Source organism: Urocampus carinirostris, chromosome 19 (assembly GCF_059441175.1).
Source record: "Urocampus carinirostris isolate Australia breed hairy pipefish chromosome 19, RoL_Ucar_1.0, whole genome shotgun sequence".
NCBI classification, from domain to species: Eukaryota; Metazoa; Chordata; class Actinopteri; order Syngnathiformes; family Syngnathidae; genus Urocampus; species Urocampus carinirostris.
This window is the reverse complement of record NC_142367.1, coordinates 10,533,829-10,557,271: the sequence shown is the minus strand read 5'-3', so window position 1 is coordinate 10,557,271 and position 23,443 is coordinate 10,533,829. Positions and strand designations below refer to the sequence as shown.

General features: G+C 39.2%; 1 protein-coding gene and 1 long non-coding RNA gene across 3 annotated transcripts; one reads left to right on the top strand and one right to left on the bottom strand.

Annotated features, from left to right (window-relative positions):
- Positions 1-346: 346 nt before the first annotated feature.
- LOC148347262 (neurotrypsin-like) lies at positions 347-23,443 on the bottom strand. Its single transcript, XM_088324025.1, has 14 exons — positions 23,232-23,443; positions 19,903-19,945; positions 17,288-17,530; positions 15,819-15,957; positions 15,567-15,745; positions 13,589-13,736; positions 11,026-11,204; positions 9,521-9,662; positions 9,234-9,454; positions 7,499-7,640; positions 7,146-7,394; positions 4,982-5,104; positions 4,648-4,910; positions 347-2,104 (listed from the first exon to the last, which is right to left on the bottom strand). Exons 1-14 carry the CDS (start codon positions 23,307-23,309, stop codon positions 1,725-1,727), a joined length of 2,529 nt encoding a protein of 842 aa, XP_088180151.1. The 5' UTR covers positions 23,310-23,443; the 3' UTR covers positions 347-1,724.
- Positions 7,138-14,485, top strand: LOC148347263 (uncharacterized). Of its 2 annotated transcripts, none has more exons than XR_015848091.1 (5): positions 7,138-7,690; positions 9,293-9,669; positions 9,823-9,861; positions 11,043-11,173; positions 13,582-14,485. It is a non-coding gene; the product is annotated as an uncharacterized LOC148347263 (long non-coding RNA). The 2 variants fall into 2 exon arrangements; XR_015848090.1 differs by having other exon boundaries at positions 9,804-9,861.

Genomic DNA, 23,443 nt, shown 5'->3' with positions numbered 1-23,443 from the left:
TATTTATGTGGGACAGCTCCCCCGGTTCTTCTTGTGACCATGAGTAATGAGCCGTAGTGACTTTTTTTTTTTTCTCAAAGACACACACAAAGTCAAAGAAGCCTGTAGGGATGCGCTCCGGTTAGTGAAAGGTCCAAAAACCGGAACTCGAGCGCTCCATTTCAGCTTTTAGATCCCGAGTGACTCGTAAAGGTGAGATCATGCTGAGCTCGCGTACTGTACTCTATTGTTTTTAGAAAAGAGCCGCTAGAGGGCGTAAGATGCCCGTTGCCATGGTAGCACCGCACCGTATATTGTCTGCATATTTGAGTTATGTGGAAAAAAATGTAATAATCGTGTGTGGAACTGCAGAAAGGAGCTTTTAATGATGAAATGTTATTTATCTGCAATACAGGCCAGAATGATTTTAAGATCCATTTTGCACAGAATTGAGACTTTTCATTGACTGAAGCTCCAGTGAATATGTTTGACGACACAAGACGCACAAATTTCAAACGATTACAACACAACACACCGGTTAGAAACGAAGCGAAATGAAGGAGAAAATCGTACGAGGCCGCCATCTAGTGTTCTGGAGTGGGGGTGATGAAATGTTCACAGAATCAGATTTTAAATGGCTATTTTTCAAAATAACATTCTCTGTTGGACCGTACCAGTGTTTTTCTTTTTAAATGCGATCGTATCCTGAATGATTGTCAATCTTAAATAAATGCTTCAGTTGAAGAGGTCGGATTTTCTATGGCTTCTAAAAGCTAAAAAAATCTAAATACTTATCAATATGCTATTCTTAACCACAAATAATGTTTCCAATGTTTTTTTCTACTATAGCTACACGTTTCATCCATTGTCTACACAGAGGAACAATCTATTGTCTTCGGTTTTATAGTGCCCATTTTTAACCCAATAAAATAAGAAACTTTTTTTTTTTTTACCTTTTTAACCTCATCTATTTTAACTAAGGTATTCTCATCGAAGTAATCGCGTTTTTAATGCGCAAACATTACATTTACTTGTTTTTCCAAAATTATGTACAAAAGGCAAACTACGAGAAAGAAAAGAAATCGAGAATGTAAAATGCATTTTCTAGCTCACCCAGCACCCGAAAATCAATCATATTAATATGCACAATATGGAAGCTGTTCATATTTAAAACACTGGTTCGGCCCAATGGAATTCCAGCAGCTTATTCGTCTGTTATGAGCTTACAAATAGAAGCCCTTGTTTTTTGTTTTTTTTCCATTGTTGCATGTTTATCACGTTAATTAGCAGTTAGCGGATGCTAATTGTTCAATCAAGGACTGTGCCACGTAATTCCCCCAAAATTGAACCAGTGTTTGGTCATGGTTGTCGGCTATGGCGATTAGCATAGCATCCCCAGTTGACATTGTTTCGTGTTTACCAGCTGTACATTATTTAGCACAGTACAGCAAATGCTAATTGCTTAATTGATGACATTTTCAAAAATTGAGCCAGTGGAAGCTCCTGCTTATCAGCCACGCCGGTTAGCATAGCATCCACCTAGCAAAGTTCACGGTTGACATATTTGCATGTTTAACAGCTGTACATTAGTGAGCAGTTTGCTGAGATGTTATTTTTTTGATTGAGGACCCTGCCCCAAAAATTTAGCCACTGGAAGCTAATGCTATTTGGCCACGTGGGTTAGCACAGCCTCCACCAATCAGAGTTCACGTTTTGGCACAGGTGGTAAGCCGAGGAGACCGCCATCAAACCGCCATCGGCGAGTGACCTGTGTGTTTGGCGTGTTGTTGGATGTCGTTGCTTTCCTCCCCCTGCGAAACGCTTACGGTATCGGCTCGGATAACATCGTCGATCCAGCCGCGGAATCGGCTAACGCGAGTATACAAGGTGGGCGAGGAGGGGTCGGTGCAACTGTAGTGGCCAGTAACAACCCCTGCCAAAAACCAGTGGGTGTCCTCGCCCTGACACAGCAATCCGCCTCCTGAGTTGGCACGGCAACCGTCCTCGCCGCCGTGTACCGGTGGGGCGCCGGCGCACACGGTGCCGTGGCTTGAGAAGCTGTCGCCGTGACGCTTCTTGCATTGCCATGACGACATAACGGGAACCCACGACGCCAGGACAGAGTCTAGGAAGCAAAAAGAGACATTTAAAATATTTTCTTTTAGAACCTTCTGATTTAATTAAAAAAATGAGATACATATGTTTGCTTCTGACATTTTCTTTCTTAACTCATGGTGTGGCTAACCACTTGCTAAATTACTACCATTGGCTCCCATAGATTACAAATGAGCTAGAGAACAATGGTATATTTTATAATTAGCCGTAGCATTGGCTTCTAACCTTGGTTTTTTGCTAGAACCTCCTGATTTCATCAACACTTGGGACATATCTTGGCTTTAAGTTTTAGCATTGAAATCAAGAAATATGGTGGTTAGCTACACCATCAGCAAACCCATCCTTTGCCATTAATGGATTTAGATGTCTGATATTTTTTTTAAACCAGCTACCAGAAATGTACAAATCTGTTTTAACTTGCTTGATTGTAAGTGAGCTCAAGAACAATGCTAACCTTTAAAATTAGCTATAGTATCAGCTTCCAACTTCGCATCAACGTTAGCTTCTGGGTGAACACCTAGAGTGGGGGTCTCCAAACTTTTTAAGTTACGGGCTGCATTGGTTTGAACATTTTATCTTACAGGGGTTGAAAAAAAAAATAGGTAATGGATGTATTTAATTTTCTGGCATATCCCAATAGTCTTAAATCTCTACTATTTGAGGAAAGTAGATCAAATAAGCGTTACCATTTTTCACAGCACAAGTTGTGTTTCATTGTCTATTTATGAAATTACCATTTAATTTCAATTGGTTTCGAAATACACAAAATATAAAAATAAATATGTTCATTTACAAATAAAAACTAAGAGTAATAGCAAAGTAATGTTTTTTAAGCACTAAAGTTGATCATTTCCATGTTGAACCTCATTGCGATTGGGCTTCTTCAGAAGTGTTTGGTTGCTTGAAATTTAATATCTTCTAAATCAATTTTTTATAGTAAAGCTTTTACGGAAAAATGTAGCCATCTTAATTGAAAATATAGTTTTTATGGAGGTACACAGGGACACAGGCTGAGAAATCCAGTTAAGTGCAATGGTATTACCTTAAACAAAGACTTCTATTTCAAGTCAATTAACATGAAACATGAGCGTTTTGCACTATTGTCTCTGCAATGGGTGGAGTGGTGCGTGGCTTTGACGACATCAAGTGGACAGATTAAAAACTGCAGATCATTGTTTGACTACAGGCGGGATAGAATGCACTTACTTTTACTAAAGAAATTATTCAGCAAAATGAAATGCTTACCAAACCACCAGTTAAACTCCATATCAATACATCCAAAGAAATTTTTGTCCTCGGTGTCGGCATAAAAGACGCGCGGCTTCCTCCTTCCACCTCCCTCACGTCAGTCGTCATTTCCGTTTTTGTGTTTTTTACAAGCTTCACAAACTTTCTGCTTTTTGGCCATTTTTTTTACTATTTGCACTTTATAATCTCTAGATTACCTTGCTGTCAAAAGCATGACCAATTTAGGTGCCGAGGTGCCCAATTTTTTGGGCATTTGGGTTGGCCATGGTCCAAAAATGTTTGTGTGTGTTTTTTGCTTCTCCCCCCCCCCTTTTTTTTTTTTTTTTTGTTATTGTATGTGTTTGTCTTGCTGTCGGTCACCCCTCTTGAGGGATATGACCAAGGTAGATGGATAGATAGATAGATAATCTCTAGAATCTGATTTCTTTTTTTGGTGCCGTTTTGGTTCAGTTTCACACTTTTTTTCGCTGCATGTCGCCAAAATGCGCAATTTGACGGCAAATTAATTTTGGGGATGTGCTTCCAGTGAGCATTTTTTGTCTCTTAAAATGATCCATATTATTAGCTTCCAATTTTAGCTTTTGAAGTTTCCATCAACGTTAGCTTCTGGATTAACTGTCAGTGACATCTGGTGGTGTATAAGCTAAAATTTAAAATTAGCTGTAACGTTTTGGAGTTAGCATCAACATTAGTTTCTAGATTAATTTATCCTGAAAAAACTCCCAACACTCCCAAAATGTATAGTTATACTTCCTCTTTTTCAATGCTAACATTGAAAGCTAACATGACACTAGGAGTGGGGTCTCCAATGTGGTGCCTACGTGCACCATGTGGCCCTCTGAGAACACCCGAGTAGCCCTTGGACTGGTTCTGAAACTGGCTCACCACTGAAGGGTCATTGGGATTTCCCAGGAAATGCAATGTTTTAGTGGTTGAATGAGTGTGTTTTAACTTGCAAATTAATTACAACATAGTAATAACGTGATAAGTTAATATTTTAGAAAAAGTTTGGTGATCCCTGCTCAAGGACAACATCCGATCCACAATGATCGTAACTAAATGACCTGTTTACGACCATACTACCCTGAGAACGCCCATCTCGGGAAGCTAAGTAGGGTCAGGCCTCGTTAGTACATGGATGGCAGACCGCCTGGGTTTACCAAGTGCTGTAAATAGGTCATTTGGTGCACGCTCTACTGCGACAGCACTGATTGAAAGGTCCCACCCCCGGTACCTGTTAGTAAAAATTAATTTCCCTAAGGTTCAAATAAATGTAGTTAAAAAAAATTAAAACCTGCTACTCACCCGGTGAGCTCCAGCGTGTAGTCACCATGACCACGCAGGCGTCGGGCATGGTGGTGAGCGCATCGTCTGGAAGACAGGCGGCGTTGACCTGGGGTTCAAAGGTCAAGCAACCCCCCTTACGGTCGCTGGGAAGCTTGAGCAAGGCCAGGTCGTGACCTCCGCTCTGACCTTTGAACTTCTTGTGGACCACAACGCGATCCGGGGTCAGGGTCTGCTCCGAAGCCCCCAAGCGGACCACGTACTTCCACGGCTCTGTTCCGAATCTGGAGGAGGTCAGTGATGGAGTCTCATCACTTTTTCCGTTTTGGGTCAATCATTTAAGTAATTGTGTTACCTGGCGAAACAGGTGGCGGAGGTGAGCGCCCAGCAGGAGCCAATCAGGGTAGCGCTGCAGAGAGGTCCGCCATCTTGACCTTGGGACTGAAGCCACACGGACGCCTGCCAAGGCCACGAGGTCCTGCAGCAAAAATAATTCTATTTTAGTGACTGATCCTGTGCGTCTTTTATACTGTGAATACGGTGGATACAATTCGAAATGCATAGTTTTAATTAAATGATCCTGCTTTCAGCAGGGTTGGGCAACTATTAGGAGTCTGGGGGCCACATTGGGTTCAGAAAATTGGCGAAGGGGCCCATCTTGGAGACATAGTCAATTTTTTTCCATATATAAATACACATGGAGTCATCTACATGTTATGTTTTCATTTGGTAATGGATTAGTTACATCAAATCGGTTCTGAAATGCTCTCAATCACACCAAAATAATATATTAGGTCCCTGTTTTAAGCGCTTAATTTAGTATTCAGCTTTTTAATAGTATTAGTGTAATTGGATTGTTATAGTATTTTTGTAGCATTTCTGCAGTCAGATTTTTAATAATATTTCTGTAGTATTTTTGTCTTATTTTTGTAGTATCCTTGCAGTAATATTTGGTAGTATTTCCATAGTCATTTTGTGGTTTTCTAGAGAAGATTTTTGTTGTATTTTTGTAGTGTTGCTGCAGTTGTATTTTCGTTGTAATTCTGTCGTAATATTTCCCTAGTAGTAATTCTGTATTACTGTAGTGGAATTTTTTGTTTTTGTAGAAATATTTTATAGTAGTTCATAGTAGTGTTTTTGTAGTATTTCTGATGTATTATTTATGTAGTAATATTTTTGTTTTTGTAGTATTAGTGTAGTATTTTTGTGACATTTATACAGTGTTTTCTACATTTTGGAACAAAAGCAAAATATAGTAGGTCCCTGTTTTTAAGCACAAATTTTGAAATTTAGTTTCATAGTAATTCTTCAGTATTTTTGTAGTACTGTCGTAATACCCTACTGAGGATAAGAGGTGCAGCTAATGAGATGAGTACTTTATTTACCATGATATATCTAGTCATTATATTTTGACCATTGGAATGGAAAAGCCTGATGGGCTGCATGTGGTCCGCGGGGCCGTAGTTTGCCCATCTCTGGCATACAGTAACTGTATTGCCTTTGAGAAACATATAGAGTGGTCTTGGAGTGCCCTCTTGTGGTTAACATGTTAATTGTTGCTGAAAGGAAACAAAAGGGCAAAACTGAAATGCTCAATGCAAATCCTCTTTTGTTGTAGCTTTGGATAATAGTCGGTATGATATGTATTTGGATGACATGAATGAAGATTTCATGATAACTTTTGATAAAATGACATACTGAATTATTGTTAAATTATACTGAATACAGTAACTGTTCTGCCCATGAGAAACATAAAGAGTGTTCTCTAAGGGACCTCTTTTGGTGAACATGTTAAATGTTTGTTATTCATTTTAATGGTAAAACCGAATGTCATAATATTAAAGGTGCGTCGTTTGGGGTGTTTTCAAAATTTTGAAATAAGGATATTTTCTCTTAAGTATGTGTGACCAATGCCAAACTGAGTTCAAAGAGCCTTTATATATATTTTCCCCACTGCGCATATCTGCTGTTCCGCTACTCACAACACATTAGGAAGCACGAAAGGGGGGGAGGGGTGGAGAGTGATTTCATGCTCACTGCAGGTTTTTTTTGTTAGTGTAGCCTGAAAATGTTTAAAGTAAGAAAAGGCCTGTTTCTAATACAGCCTGAACGCTAACCCAAACCCAATAAAGAAGAGAAAAGAAGAGTTGATTAGTACTTAAGGGATGAGCTAACTGAGGCTGCGATCATGACTTCCAGCCAGGATATGACAGCAGATAGTTGCAAAATTTCAAGTTGTAAACACCAACTAATTTCTGTTCTATTCAATAATTTTATTTCAATGTATTGGTTATGCGTCCTTAGCTCTTTCTGTATTTTTAATCCCATGCGCCTTATAGTCCAGTGCGCCTTGTATATGAATAATGTATCACAAAAGGTTTTTGGAAGGGTGCGCCTTGTAACCCGGTGCGGCTTACAGTTGATAAAATGAGGCGAATGTATCCATTCGTTGCAACTGTGGTTAAAAGCCACTAGATGGTGCCCCAGTTTAAAACAATCTAGAGTGCCATAGCGCTAACCTGGGCTGGTCCTTGGTCTCGCCACCATCTTGAATCTTCCTCACCCCGCAACTGGTAATTTGTCGACGTTCACCGACCGGGGAGGCCTCACACTTGACCCCGGCCTGCTGACCTCGTCCACAGCTCGTTGATCTCTGCCCAAGAGTCGGACACTCGCCCAGGAAGTCCTCCTTCCCCGTGCATCTTACCCGGTCCAGGTGAACCGGTCCTTTACCGTGCTTGAAACCCTCCACCGCCACCGATCTGCCACTGGAGAGCATGGGTAGACTGTTAACAACTGATGATTTTTTGGAATGACCTCGTTGCTAATGTGACAGGTTGCTAGCGTTTGCTAGTTGCGTGTTGCTCGGCACCTGTAGCCCAGTTGCCTGCACACCACGGCGGCGTTGAGATCGGTCCAGCCCGCGTCACAGATGCCCCCCCATTCGCCGTGGAGGTAGACCTCCACTCGGCCCTCTGTCCTGCTGGCACCCCCCGCGAGACGTAGCAGAGGACCTGGAAAGTAGCATTTGTATCACCTAAGTCTAAATCAACTCACGGAGAAGGTTTCCTACAGCCTCAGATTATCTTGATACATTATGGGTCAGGTGTATCGACATTTCGTTCTGTGTACATTGTTACAAAGAATGACAATACAAAGGAAATTATTATTATTATTATACAATGATTCCTGTTTGTTAAAGATTGGATTTGGCTGTTGGAGTGCTCAGGCGCAGCAATACCCAATCCTGCCGCCAGAGGGTGTTAGAGAGCACAGGGGATTAGACCACACGAAAGCAGATGTTTAACGATTTTGTTGGTATTTATTATGGGGTGAGACGAAACCTAGCTAAAAACACTCACTTAGGCCTTAAGTAAAACTGTGTAAATCTTCACAAAAAAAAACGGTCCAGCAGTTTCTGAGCCTATAAGTCACATACAAACACATACACAGGGATTTATAACGTAGTTTAGATTTAGATCGATATGTTTACCGTACAGTACTTCTCCTTGAAGAAAGTGCTGTTTAACTTTAATATATTTTTGCACTTTAATTAATTTCAATCCAATTCTTTGAAAAAAAAGTCACATGAGTCAATTTAGTCTTCTTTTGCAAAAATAGAAACTCAGCAACTGATTGTGTCTGAATAATAGCAGCTAGTGTCGCCGAGGAAGCTTTGAAGCTAAACACACCTAATAAAAAGCAAAAATTCTTCGAGCACATCAATCAAATTCAAGGCTTGCGGGCCAAAATGTGGCCCGTCGCATCTTTTAATGTGGCCTGCGAGGTGATGCTGTGAGAAGCATAAGAAAAAAAAAATCAAACAATGACTTGCAATTTTATATATGTCCACTCAATGTCGCCAAAGCACAGGTCGCAGAGCAAACATTGTAGCTGTATTTGCTTTTCTTATTCACCCTTTTCCTTTTATTTTTCCTCTTTTTCTTTCTCTTTTTTTCTGTTTTTTCTTTCTTACTTTTCCTTTTAACGTGTTTTCGTTCTTTTCTTCTTATTTTCTTTTATCTTTTCCCTTTTTCTCAATATTTTCATCTTTTTTTCTTGTTTTTTTTTTCCTTTCCTTTTAACATTTTTTGCAATTTTTCTTTCTTTTGACCCTTTTTCTTTTTTTGCAAAATGCTTGGCATGAAAAGAAGAATGTTGTGTTTTGGACACTTTGAGTCTCTAGTTTGTATTCTTCCCTGTGCTTTTTAGCACTCGTTTTCAGTTGCGCGACACAATGCAGCAACATTTAGTGGTCTGATATTTCACACTGTCCATTTGTAGATCTCTACAATTCATATAACATGATAAATGAACACATAAGATTAAAAGGAGCATATGTAAATCACAGATTTTTGGGGGCAAAATTGATGATTCCCATTGGAGTTCTTTTAATGGTACTGGAGAAATTGGAAAATTGGCTTTGAAAGTGCTTGAATTTGGCCATTGAAAAGGTGAACCATCCCTGTATTTGGTTTTCAGTAGTTTCAATTAGCCTCACTAGACTGTATGGGACATATGAGTCTGGCTCTCCTCCGTCCATTCAACTTTGACACCCTTGATTGAAATACTAGCGCCTACATTTTATTTTCAAGTATTTGGCCTACCTGTGGCCGGCGCCACGACAGGCACCTCGTTGATCCGGTCTTGGTTTTTGGCCCTGCAGCGGACCCCCACGTCCTCGGCGTGGGAGCAGTCGGTGCGACCCCAGACGCCGTGGCGGCAGTCCAGCAGGGACGTCTCTGAGCCGTCGCACTGGACCTCGTCCAGCAGGATGAGGCCGAAGCCCGAGCCGAAGGTCCCGTCCGGGGCCACCTCGGCGAGACCCCTTCAGGGAGGTCAAACAAGGTCATACGGGAGTCACGTTTCTTTATTGGTGATCCTCTCCATCTACCTGTATCCTAGTTGTCCACACACAACCTGGGCGTGCTCTTGTGTCCAATGGTCATCGCAAACCGTCCCCCAATCGCCGTTGTGCAGAACCTCCACGCGGCCTTCCCAGGGAACGTCGCCCCCCACCAGCCGCACCACCCCGTCTGAAAGGTTACACCAAATTACCATCTTCAACGATATTTTGTTTTTGTTTTTTTCTTTGTTTTCCTATATTGATATATTTTTGTATTCATATTTATGTATTGTATCAATACTGTCACACACCGCTGTCCATCAACGCTGAGGTCCGGCTCATCTCTGAAGGGCTTTACACTGAGAATCAACAGCGAGCAGATGATGAAGGTGCCGTATCTGAGTCAAATCAGGAGGCTTCTCCTGCTACTGGTGACCATGGAAACCAGTACTATCTGTTTCATGTGGGGGAGCAATTCTTACCCCCTGTGAATATATTCAGATGATTTTTTTAGCTCTATTTGTAATTATACTTCATTCTGTGTGATATATTTATAATTATTTTGTGCATTGATAAATCATTTCTACATCTAAAAAAATTATATTTTTACATTCACATGTTTTATTTTTATATCTAATTATATTTTGTTTCTTTTATAATGTTTTATTTTTTTATTTTTTTATATTTAGACTTTTCACATTTATATATAGAATGTTCGGTTTATTTTCCATATTTAGATACAATTTTTATATTTATATTTTCATTTGTTTTTATAGTATATCTGTAATTACCGTTATATTTAATTTTTTCATAACTTGTATTTGATTTTTATTATTTTATATTTGGATTATTCTTTTTTTGCAATTAAAATAGCATTTTCGTATTTTAATATTTTTTTTTTTAATTAAATTACATTTTTAGAGTCATGTTTTTATATGATTATGTTTGTATCCGTTTGTCTGTAATTATATGTATTTAATTATTCATATTTCTTTTATATATTTATATTTATTCAGGGGGGGGCATTTTTTCCACATTTATTTTATATTTATATATTTTAATGGATTTATATTTTTTTATGTATAATTTATGTCCATAACTTTTACATTTTAATCTCTTTTTTATGTATAAATATATTATTTACAGGGAAGGTGGCTATCTGTACAATCAGGAACATTACGGAGTGCTAAATTGTACCAAAATGAATACTGAATTAGAATAGAATAGAATATACCTTTATTGTCATTGTTACAAAATGGGTTAACATATAGTGACAACGAAATTGGGCATGATCTTTATTATTATATTAGGGAAAAATAGACAGTAATCCCCCGCTCTAACGTGATTCATCTTTCACTGTCTCATTGACTCGGTTCTGCAATCTAATTGGCTAACAAGAGTGTTGTGTTACTTGTGATGGCATGTTGCTTTTATCATCGTTGAGTGCAGCGTTTTTTGCTGAGTAATCATTTATTGATGCGCGAAGGATAAAAATGGCAACTTTTAAGGCTGAGTGTGCGTGTCGTGTGTGTGTGTGTGTGTGTGTGTCTCGCCTGTGTAAGGACTGCAGGAGACGCCGGCGTCCTCCATGTGATCACAGTTGTGATCCTCCCATCGTCCATGAGGACACTGATCCAGGAAAAGTTCGTTCCCTGAACACTGGACGGCATCCAGAAGGATCGGGCCCGAACCCTGACCGAAGTGAGCCCACGACCACGCTTTGGCAACGCCGCTAAAAACATAAGAAACGGGAAAAAGTTCTCGTTGGTTGAGTTAGCAATTTCAAACAAAAGGGTTAACCAAGAAGTTTATACACGAGGAATAGCTAAATAAAGTAGCAAATACAGTAATCCCTCTCTGTATCTCTGTAACTTTTCACGACTTCGCTACATCCCGGATTCTCTCCGCGGATCGTTTTTTTGCATTTTAGCTAGACAATCACCCCGCCCCTTCTCTGCCTGTGTCTGCCTGTTTGTCAATAACGTTCCAGTCTATACATACGTGAAACAGATTGGCGAACTTACATTACATACGCACAAATCTTTTTCAATTTCCCGTTTCTCTAAAATTGGTGGACCTGGAATCAAAAGTGGGTTGCGGACCTCTTTTCAGTGGGTTGTGGGCCTTTGCCTAAACATTGACTCTGCTACTCCCCGCGCACAGTATTAGTTGACTGGGGAAAATAATTTTAGGTGGAAAGAACAGAAAAGAAGAGCTGCCTCACACTACACACATTTGCTGTCTTAGCAATAGTCAACTGGGTATAATGGACCAAGGCCAAAACAGTGGAGCTCATTCTAGGTGGGCATCAATGCTATACCTTAGTTTCTGGGGGAAAAAGGCCCCTGACGGCCCCTGATCTCAGGAATACTGGATTAGGGATAATGGATCCCTGACAAAAGTGCCTTCTGGGGGTCCTCGCTCACAGTAATATGGGATTGGGGATAAAGGATTGTGGTTGCACGAGTGCAGTTAATTTAGGCGTGAATAACAGTAAAAAAGGGACGCTAGTCCTGCCAAAATTGTGTTTTACGATATAAAAATCTTACATAGAATCATTCAGGTCGGACAAATAATACCCCAATTTGGATAAGTAAATGAACCAAAGAATTTCTTTGAACTTTCCTGGTTTTTATGTATAAAATGAACCAAATTTCTGAGTTAGTACAAACAAAATTCTTTATTTAATGTGACCATTTTTTTTCGAGCAAAACAAAACAAAAAAAATGTTGTTCGGAACAAAATCAGTCAATTTTTACTTCAATTAAAAAAAAAACATGGTAGGGTGTTTAATAAAAAAGTACACAAAGTTTTACCCAATTTTCCTAGGTTACTATAATTTTCTGGAGTATAAGCCGCACCCAATACTTTTTTAAAAGCGAAAACATTTTATACATACATAAGCTGCACTCTTACTTTTTCTGCACAAATTCCTCTAGCGGCGGTTAAAAAAATGCATACATTAGCCGCACGCCGCTGGGTTGAAATTGTGTGACAAAAGTGGAGCTTATAGTCCAAAAACTACAGTTATATCAACCTAACAACACATTTAAACCAAATTACCCATTTAAAAAAATCTAGATATATTTTGATAATGACTCACTTTTGTTCCTTTGTGTAAAAATAAAAAATGGAAAAGACTGCATTGTCCCAGAGCCAGAACCAGCAGGCTCAAGGACATTCTTCCATCAGGCTGTTAGGACTCTGAACTCTCTCTCTCTCTACCCTACCCACTACCACCTCTTTGCCTTTTCAATACAAAATTGCTGTACTTAGATCCTGGCTATACTTTGCACAGTTTTTTTTATCAGAAAACATTTTTTTTCATGCTTACTTTTTTTCTTTTTTGACCTTGCTGCTTTTTTTTGTATTGCGACTTATTTATCGCATGTTGGTACGCAGGAAAGAGGAAGTAGTTTTTTCCGCGCTGAATGTTTGGCATATACTGTAGCAGATTTGACAGTAAAAATAATTCCTTCATTCATTTTACGAACCACTACCCAGAATGATTTTTTGTTGCGTTATCGTTTTAATACGACCAATTTTAAAGGTTGTTATAACAAAAAAGATACATATTCTTTTTTTTAATTATAAATTTTAAATGAACCATTTGGGGGTTTTTCAAATGAAAACAACAAAATAGTTAATTTGGTAAACGGACTGCATTTCTGTAGCGCTTTTACCAGTTACTGAAGACTTCCCAAAGCGCTTCACAATGTACTTTACACTTACCAATTCACACAAGGTGCCTGCTTATCGGGGGCCAGGGACACTTGACATTCAACCTGGAGGAGTTGGGAATCGAACATGCGACCTGTTTGTTCCCAAAACAACCGCACTACATCCTGGGATACGCCCCAATGATCCCAAAAATGACTCCAAAATGATTCAAAATTTTCAGGAGCTTTTTCAAACAATATGATTTTTACATAATAAGAACCTTATTTTGTGTTTTTTCCCTCTCTTTAATATAAAACAAAACAACTCATTTTTTCCTCAATGCCTCAAGAAACTCAATCGGATTTATGTATAATAAAATGTTTGAAAGAGGTTTTGTATCCAACTGTTTTCCATTCTTATTTTTCGTGTTGTTTCTCAAATTTGATCAGTGCCCACCTGAAACCGAGTTGGCGGCACACCACTTCGGCGTCCCTGTCGTCCCATTGGTCGTCGCACACGGAGCCCCACCTCCCCCCGTGGAAGACCTCCACGCGACCTTCAAAGTCTTCCTCGCCTCCCACCAGACGCAGCGGAGGGCCGTTTCCTGCTCAAATCACACATTTGTCATCGTTTTAGAAATTTGTTCGTGGGGAGTACATGAGTCTGTTTGTTAGCGTGTGTTTTAGAAGTGCATTTTGGGGGTTTACATTAGAAATTGAATTTGCATTAAGTTTTTGGTGTGTGTGTTTTAAGAAAAATCTTTTTTCGTTTATACATTTGTTTATTTTTGTTTGTGTCTTAAAGAATATTTTGTTTCTGCTTTTGGTTTTTATGTATTTTGCAAATTTTGGGGGAGGTGTTTACATTAGTTTTCTTTTTGTTTTTGTGCCCAAGGAATTCAATTTTGTGGTGACTTTTTATTTTTCTGTGTTTTACAAAATCAACTTTTGGGTTGGAATTTTGTTTGTATTTAAAAAAATGATATATTTTTTTGGTTGTACATTTGGGTTGTTTGTTTTGTGTATCATAGAAACATTTTAAGGGGTTTACATTAGTGTTGTCTTTGTTTTGTGCACTAGGAATCCATTTTTGCGTTTTTTTTAAATTTTATTTTATTTATTGGGGTGTGTTTTAGTTAAATGTAGGTTGTAATTTTTCGAAAGGATTGTTCTTTGTTTTTTCAAAAAATAATTTGTTGGTTGTGCGTTTGTTTTTTCTTTGTGTATTTCACAAATATTGTTTGGGGGGCTTATATTAGTTTTGTCTTTGTTTTGTGCACAAGGAATTCCTTTTGGGAGTGATTTTTGTATTTTTATTTTTACTTATTAAAAAAAAAACAATTTTTAGGTTGCAATTCTTGGGGGGTTTACTTTTTTGTTTGTTTAACAAAAACTTATCGTGTGTACATTTGGTTTTTTTTATTATTTTGTTTGTGTTTTAGAGAAATCAATTATGGGTGTCATGTATAGCAACCTTTTGATCCTAAAAAGTGGTAGATGTTATTGCTCGCTTGATTTTTATGATGCGTAACAGATTCCTTCTCCAAAATATTCATTCATTCATTCATTATCTGCAAAACTTATCCTCAGTAGGGTCGCGGGGGTGCCGGAGCCCATCCCAGCTATCTTCGGGCGGTGGGCAGGGGACACCCTGAACTGGTTGCCAGACAGTCGCAGAGCATGCAGAGATGGACAAGTCACTCGCTCATGCACACCTAGGGACAATTTGGACTAGCCAATTAACCTGACATGCATGTTTTTGTAATGTGGGAGGAAACCGGAGTTTCCCGAGGACACCCACGCAAGCACAGGGAGAACATGCAAACTCCACACAGGAGGGTTGTATCCCATGACCTCAGAACTGCGCCACACACACACACACAAGTAAACCACGGTGCTGCCGTGCTGCCCTTCCCCAAAATATGAAAAAAAAAAAAAAAAAAAAAATATATATATATATATATATATATATATATATATATATATATATATATATATATATATATTTGCTTTTTTTAAAACCAGAAGTGGAAAACCTTTACCAAAACCGAAATCTGATGCGATCGTTGGAGTGGTTTATTTATGCACAAAGGCTTAGTCTCGCTTCAAAGTAAAGCAGCCACTGTCCAATAGACGACTAAAGATCGACTAAGATATTTTATCGTTGTATACATTTGAAAAAACAAAGAACAAAGATTTTTTTTAATCGCTAGGATAAAACAATGGTGTTGGTGAGTATTTTTGTGTGAAAAGGTTTTTGTTATTGTTTCTGTTAGGAAAATACATTCTTTTGTTTTGCATTGTTTTATGAGGTTTGTTTTCCGGTGTGTGGGTGTACAGTTGGGGTTTTCTTTTTCACATTTTGTGCACTAGAAATATTGGCCTGGGGTGTCCATTTAAAATGACATTATAGAAAAAAGCTAACTCCGGCTGACCTTCAGGAGGTGCGCACAGGACGGCTGCCTCGTTTCCATGGTTACAGTCTCCGGTGACAAAGGTCCTACTCCTGCAGGCGCTCACTCCGCTCTCGTCGCCACGGCAACCCAGACGTTCAAAGTGGAAAAGGCCGGAACCCGAATCCAACTGGGAGTGTCGCCATACTGTACCAATGTCGCTGACCCGAACCAAAAAAAGAAAAATCAACCGCCAAGTCCAGTTGGACCACAAGAGGAAGGTCAGGGTTCTACCTTAAGCCCGCCTGCCTGCAGACCACGCTGGCATCTCGGTCAGTCCAGTGGGAGTCGCACACTGCCCCCCACTGGCCGTTCAAGTACACTTCAACCCGGCCGCTGTTTGATGAAGAGCCGCCTACGAGCCTAGCGGCCCCTGGTGGACGTTTTTAAAGGTGCGTACACATAAAAAACATCAATGAAAACTACAGTGGTACCTCTTTATAGGAGCACCTCTGAACACAAGAATTTTGGTTATAGGACTTTTATTTGGAACAATCCAGGTCACAACCATTCCCAAAGGCTACCACTAGAGACCCTTGTGACCACTCACCACCTACATCAGCTTGTTTCAGTTTGCGCATGCAAACTACTACAAGTAAGAAAAAAGTGTTGTAAAAATGTTGTGTTCTGTTCATATACAATTACAGTAACTTTAATTCTAAGTTACAGTAATTGCTTAAGTATCATCAACAGTCTCTTGATGTCATACCTGTCAACGTTAGGATGTTATGGAAAACCGTTTTTACTTTCAAGTCGGCTACCCAAGCGATATTGGACCAATTAAATAAATAAAAAAACATATATTAAATGTCAGGAGCAGCCAATAATTCAAAGCCTTATGTAAGCATTATAAGGAAGGAAACATACTGTATCTAAATTCATTGGAAATTAGTAAAAATGTGTCCTGTTTCTATTTTACGCAAACCATATATTTTTCCATTATCAAACGTTTTTCAAAGCTTGGCAGGGAGCCACTTAGTAGCGACAAAGAACCATATTTGGCTTAAGACCAAATTTATTGAGTGGAGAAGTCCAACTTTGTTGGCAATATAAAGCGTTTTTCCTGCCTTTTTGCCCCAGCCCCCAGTGCTTTTCTGGGTTCAGAGTGTTTTGTTGACATGATGTCTTTTAGAGAAACTTGGAGTTCAAATAGACTTGTGCATATTTAATGTAGGTTCCTCAAGCTGTTTTACGTACATGTAGAACTTAGACCGCAGCTACATTGAAGTGCACGCAAACACAATTGAATTGTCGATATCAACGACAATAGACAATTCAATTCAACAAGCAGGAAAGGTGTGTGGCAACTGTTGAGCCAATCAGAACGCAGAACACAATGTACTATGAAAATCTGTGCGGTAGCAAAACCACGTTAAGTAAACCGCGACACATCAAGGGATCGCTGTAGTAGCTATTTGTGATGACGTTGTCGTCTGCTATCAGTGACCAAGACGATCCGGATTAGAGCCTAAATGGGTAATACAATATTGGTGTAACAAAAAACGTTGTTTTTTTTAAATTTAATTTACCATATATTGATAGTTATACGGCATACACAACTTGAAAACGTACAAATTTGTTTTTAATCATTTCATATCGGGAAAATTCTCCCATTACACAGGAAATTCGAGCACAATCGAGTACAATCCTAGAACGATTTAAGCTTATATGAAGAAGTACCACTGTACAAAAAAATGGGTTACCTTGGTGACAGTCACAATAGGCCCAACCGATGGCGCCCGAGTTCTGCCGGAAGAAGCACCAAGGGTTGGACTCCCGGTCCGGGTTGCGGCAGTAGCTGTGCTCGCCAAGCCCGCGGCCCGGATACTGGACCACATAGTCCGGGAACTCGGTCCATTTAAGGCAGGGGGCGCCAGAGTCCGTCTGGGACACGGTGCCGTTGTAGTAACCCAGCTCGGTGAAACCTTCAGAGCAGGACAGGGGCACTGGCGGGACAGAGATTGAGAAAACCAAAAAGTTATTTGAGATTTTCACCGTTTTAGGTAACACCAGAGCAGGACACAAGAAGGATCGAGATTCCGTGAAAAAATGGTAAATGATTTACATTGAAGAACAGATCCACTTATGAATCGTTTCAGGATGACAACTGAAGTTCTTTAGCAGCCCGAAACCTTTTGTAGCGGTGTTAGCTAAATCCTCATCAGCCATTTTTTCCCCTGTCTCGGTTCATTCCGATTCCGTTGCTTGCTTATCTCAAGTGCAATAAAACCGCAAAGCGTGTCGGCTATTAATCACAGTTTGGCTGCAGCTTGTCTTGAGAACAAAAACAAACTGCAGGAAATGGCAAAAAGCATTGCGGCATTAGAGGATGACAAAAAAACAAGTAACCGAAGGATATTGTGACAAAGGTGCATCTTGGTTTCTTTTTACTTTTATGATAAGCTAAAAATGTTAGAGAATAGATTATAAAACAGGCATGATAAACACATGCTGAGTCAATCCAACACGCCATACATTTCTGAGTATGCCAAAAAAAGAAACGAGTCTCTAGGTCTGATTTTTAAAATAAAATAAAACCACATTTTCCCTCTGAACACTAGAGGGCAATAAACAATATACAGTACTCTCAGCTTTTATAGACCCAATGTAGTCGTTTGAGCTGATGTAGTCTAATTTTACTGCCCATGCATTTCTAAAACGTATTTATTTTATACTCATTTCAAACCAGTACGACCGTTAGGGCAAAAATTATATTTTCGTCCTAGTATGGGATATATAATATAAGTTTGCATCGTGCGGTGAGTTGGTTGAGATGTAAAACTGCATTAACTCACCTGTTAAAATAAACCGGTTAATGTATTCAATACCAAACATGAAAATCATTTCTCCCCATTCTTTTTAGAATAAATGTGTTATGCTTATACAAATTCCCTTTCATCTATAAGTATAATTTTTAGATTTTACTGATCCGTCCCTCCTGAGAACAGAAAGTCTGGATCCAGCCACAGACTGTAGGGACTGTTTGAAATTGACATAAAATGGAGATGCGTTTTTATTGTAATAAACAAAATGTTTGATTATTTTTTTGAATATCGATTTTTTTTTTAATTACATTCGCACTTATAATTACTATGATTTAGATGACTTTTTGTGATTTTAAAAGGGCAATTTATCTTAAATTTAACATATTTACCAAAATATTATGAGAATGTAAATTTATATACTGGAATATTTTAAAGTTAAGCAATTTAATATTTTTTTTTGTTGTAGTACAAAGTGTACGGAAAATGCTACAGCAAAATTCTCATTTTAAAATCCCAAATGAATAATAAATTAAAAAAATATTCGAGACAAAATGTGTAAAAATGGAAATAAAATAAATATTTTAAAGCGCATTCTAGATAACAAAATGCATAACATAATGAAATGATATAAAATAATACATTAAAGTTTAAGGTCAAATTCTCATCTAAAAATCGTATTACAGTAAATAAATCAAAATTTTAAAAGGTAAATAAATCTACTATAAAATTGTACCATATAAAAAGGTAAATAAATTATTTGAAACAACAATTCCGAAACAAAATACAAATACTAAAGAAATGTATAACAATATGAAATAATTAAAAATGTGACATAGATAGGAAAACGTACAAACTATTTCTATTATTATTATAATGACAACTCTTGCAATACAATACATTTCTGAATCATAAAATAATGTAATAAGTAAAATAATACAATAATGTATAAGTATAATAAATAACTAATAAGTGTAATGATTGTTGTTAATTTTTCTAATTTCAATTGTCAAACCATTTTCTAGAAATAATCACATATTTCCCATACATCTGATTAACAGACTATCCCCCTCCCCCCCAAAAAATTCAACCTCCCCCATTCTGCTCTCCATCATCGCCGCGACAACAGCCCTTTCCCCATCGCCATGGGAACACTCAGCCTCCCTGCTCGTATAATCCATTTCCCCACCACAAAGCCCATCCGACACGCTCCGCACTTGCTCTATTAAGGGGAGTTAAAGGGGGGGTCTAGTTTGTGGATGCATTTTATTTGAGGGCGTTTATTTTGTGTAATTTTGTGAACACTGCGTTTCAACAGCACATCCGTTAAACTGCATGTGAAAGCATTTTACCAGATCTTCTCCCCCCTCGCCCCTCTAATTTACGTCACGCACCCCACGCCCCCATTCCACTCCCCCTATTCTAGGGAAGAGCGAAATTTAAAAAAAAAAAAAACAGTGGAAGGCTTCCATCTGTAGGGGAGGAGAAAGAAGCGATTCCAGGCGTCCAAATTGAATAGAAAATGGCGGCATGAGGGAATGTTATGGGATGCTTACCTGAGTTCTGCACCTCGTTTAAGTATGTGTCGTCAGCCAACACCTGAACACACACACATAACAATTCAATTTACAACCTAATGCAAAAGTGTGTTGCGGTCTGACGAGTCAAGTCATGTTTATTTGTAGAGCCCTTATGTTTCGAAGGGCTATAAACAATTAAAAAAGCAACAAAAAGAACAAAGGAATAAGAAGAAAGCCAAAGAAATAGAGGGAAAAAAAGAGAAAGAGAGATAAAGAAATTGAGTGAGCGAGTAAGCGAGAAAGAACAAGAGAGAGAAATAGAAAAAAAGAAAGAACGAGCGCGAGAAAGAACGAGAGAGAAATAGAAGAAAAGAAAGAACTAGAGCGAGAAAGAACAAGAGAGAGAAATAAAAGAAAAGAAAGAACAAGAGCGAGAAAGAATGAGAGAGAGAGAGAAATAGAAAAAAAGAAAGAACAAGAGCGAGAAAGAACGAGAGAGGGAGAGAAATAGAAGAAAAGAAAGAATGAGAGAGAAAGAAATAGAAGAAAAGAAAGAACCAGAGAGGGAGGGAAATAGAAGAAAAGAAAGAACGAGAGAGAGAGTAATGGAAGAAAAGAAAGAACGAGAGAGGGAAAGAACGAGAGAGGGAGAGAAATAGAAGAAAAGAAAAAACGAGAGAGAAATAGAAGAAAAGAAAGAACCAGAGCGACAAAGAACGAGAGAGGGAGAGATAGAAGAAAAAAAAGAATGAGAGGGAGAGTAATAGAGGAAAAGAAAGAACAAGAGAGAGAGTAATAGAAGAAAAGAAAGAACGAGAGAGAGGAATAGAAGAAACGAAAGAACGGCTGCGAGAAAGAACGCGAGAGAGAAATAGAAGAAAAGAAAGAACGAGAGAGGCAGATAGAAGAAAAGAAAGAATGGGGAGAAAGAAATAGAAAAGAAAGAATGAGAGCGAGAAAGAACAAAAGAGAGAAATAGAAGAAAAGAAAAAAAAACAAGAGACTGTAAAAATATTTTAATGAATGGCCTTGAAAGTGCTTGAAAAGTGCTTGAATTTGGCCATGAAAAGGTGCATGTGTTTTTGGCCTATTTCATATATTATGTTCACATGATTTCACGCATATTTCTCATAACATGTGTATTGTTATAGATTGAATTTGCAGCTCGAATGGCGTGACGGCGAAAAACGTTAACCTGGCAGGTCAGAACACGGGTGTCGATTTCCAGGACGGTGTCGTTCACACGCTTCTCTAAGCGGCCTGATTTGAGATGACAAGCTTGCACCTGCTACCCGCGCACACGCTTGCACACGCCTGCACACGCCTGCATGTGTAAACACGCATGCACATAGATTCTCACCCGTCACTGAAGGAAAAGGGGCTGGATTCGAACTGAGATCATATCAAAATACAGATTCATTACAATTCAATTAGAATTCAATTGAATAAGGTTAGGTTTTGGGTTACGGCAGGGGACAGCAACCCAAAAAGGACCCAAAAACAAATATGTTTGGAGCCTTATAAAAACCTATTCAAAATTAGAAGAAAAGGGGTTTCCTTCATAAAAGTGAGTCATTACTTATTTTCTTAAAAACATCATATATATATTATTTACCTTCCCCATCTTTTTACATTTTCAAACATTTCTGAAAAAGCTCCAGGGAGCTACTAGGGCAGTGCTGAAGAGCCACATGCAGCTCTAGAGCCGTAGGTTGCTGACCCAGGGTTGTTGTACAGGTAGGGTTGGGGTAGAGTTAAGTTTAGGGTTGCAGTAGGGGTAGGGGCTTTGGTAGGATTGGGGTTGTGGTAGGGTTAGAGTGGTAGGGTTACTATTTGGATTGTGATAGGGTTGGTGTGGGGTTAGCGTTGCGGTAGGGTTATGGGTAGGGGTATGGAAGGGTTACAGTTTGGGCTCTGGTAGAGGTAGGGTTGGGGTAGGATTAGTGGTAGGGTTAGGGCTAGAGTAAGGTAGGGTTAGGGTTGTGGTAGGGGAAGGGGTCGGGTTAAGGTTTTGGTAGGGTTAGGGGTAGGGTTAACGGTAAGGTTAATGGTAGGGTTGTAATTTGGTTTCTGGTAGAGGTAGGCGTGTAGTTGGGATAGAATTAGTGGTAGGGTTGTAATAGGGTTGGGCTAGAGTAGGATAGGGTTAATGGTAGGGTTAGGGTTTGGGCTCTGGTAAAGGTAGGGTTGCGGTAGAGTTAGAGCTAGAGTAGGGTAGGGTAGGGTTAATGGTAGGGTTAGGGTTGTGGTAGGGGTAGGGGTTGGGTTAAGGTTTTGTTAGGGTTAATGGTAGGGTTAATGTATGGTGAGAGTTTGGGCTAGAGGTAAGGTTGGGGTAGGATTAGTGGTAGGGTTGCAGTAGGGTTGGGGCTAGGGTAGGATAGGGTTAATGTTAGGGTTAGGGTTGTGGTAGGGTAAGGGGTTGGGTTAAGGTTTTCGTAGGGTTAGGGGTAGGGTTACCGGTAAGGTTAACGGTAGGGTCGGAGTTTGGTTCTGGTAGAAGTACGGGTGTGGTTGGGGTAGGAATAGTGGTCGGGTTGCAGTAGGGTTAGGCCTAGAGTAGGATAGGGTTAATGGTAGGGTTAGGGTTGTTGTAATGTTAGGGGTTGGGTCAGGGTTTAGGTAGGTTTAGGGCAAGTGTTGGGGTAGGGCTAGGTTGAAGGTTGGCGTAGGGTAGAGCTTGGGTAGGGTTGGGGTAGGTTTAATGATTGATCGGGTTAGGGTTAGTAGACATTAAGGTTGACTTAAATTCGCGTTTCAACTAGCATTTGTTCAGATATAGAAAAAAGTAACTAGTGTACACATTAAACGATGCAAACTCAAAGTATGGTTGGAAAATGATAATGAGCAGACTTTTTATTTATTTTTTCCTTGTAATGTTTTTGAATTTATTTATATAATTTCACAAAAAAATCAAATCGTAAGGAAAAAGAAAAAAGCATGCTTTGAGAAATATTGCACTTCTTTTCATAGCACTATTGTTACGATGCACTATTATTTTTTATTGCACTATTATTATAACTTAGGACGGTCCCAAAGCACTACGTTGTAAATATGTTTTCACTTATTCATCTTGGGAGTTTTTTTTATCTTATTTTCTCATTAAAACTGTTATTATATGTTACCCTGGGGTGGCATGTCTAATCTACTTGTATACTATGTTTCACAACATTGATATCAATGGCAATAAAGACTATTGAAATACAAAAAAAATGCATTTTTTTCCAATATCAATGAAGATAACCAGGGCACATTCAACACAAATAGATGTTTTCATATATAGTCATGCAATAGAAGTAACACAGTAAAGCAAACGAATCTCCCCCTTCTCCTCCATCGTCCTCATCCTCACAAGCCGATCTCACCTGAGCGTGTAGCGCCAAGGACATCCCAAGCCAGGCGGCCCCCATCAGGCACCAGAACCGCCGGCCGCTCCAAGACATCTTCACCAACCGACGTGACCGGGACCAGGAGGAAGATGCTCGCCTCGAAGCCAGCAGAGGGTGCGGCACCGGGAAGTGACGGTAGCGCACACACACACAATCTGGAGGGGAATTGTGTCGAGCGCTGCAGAAAA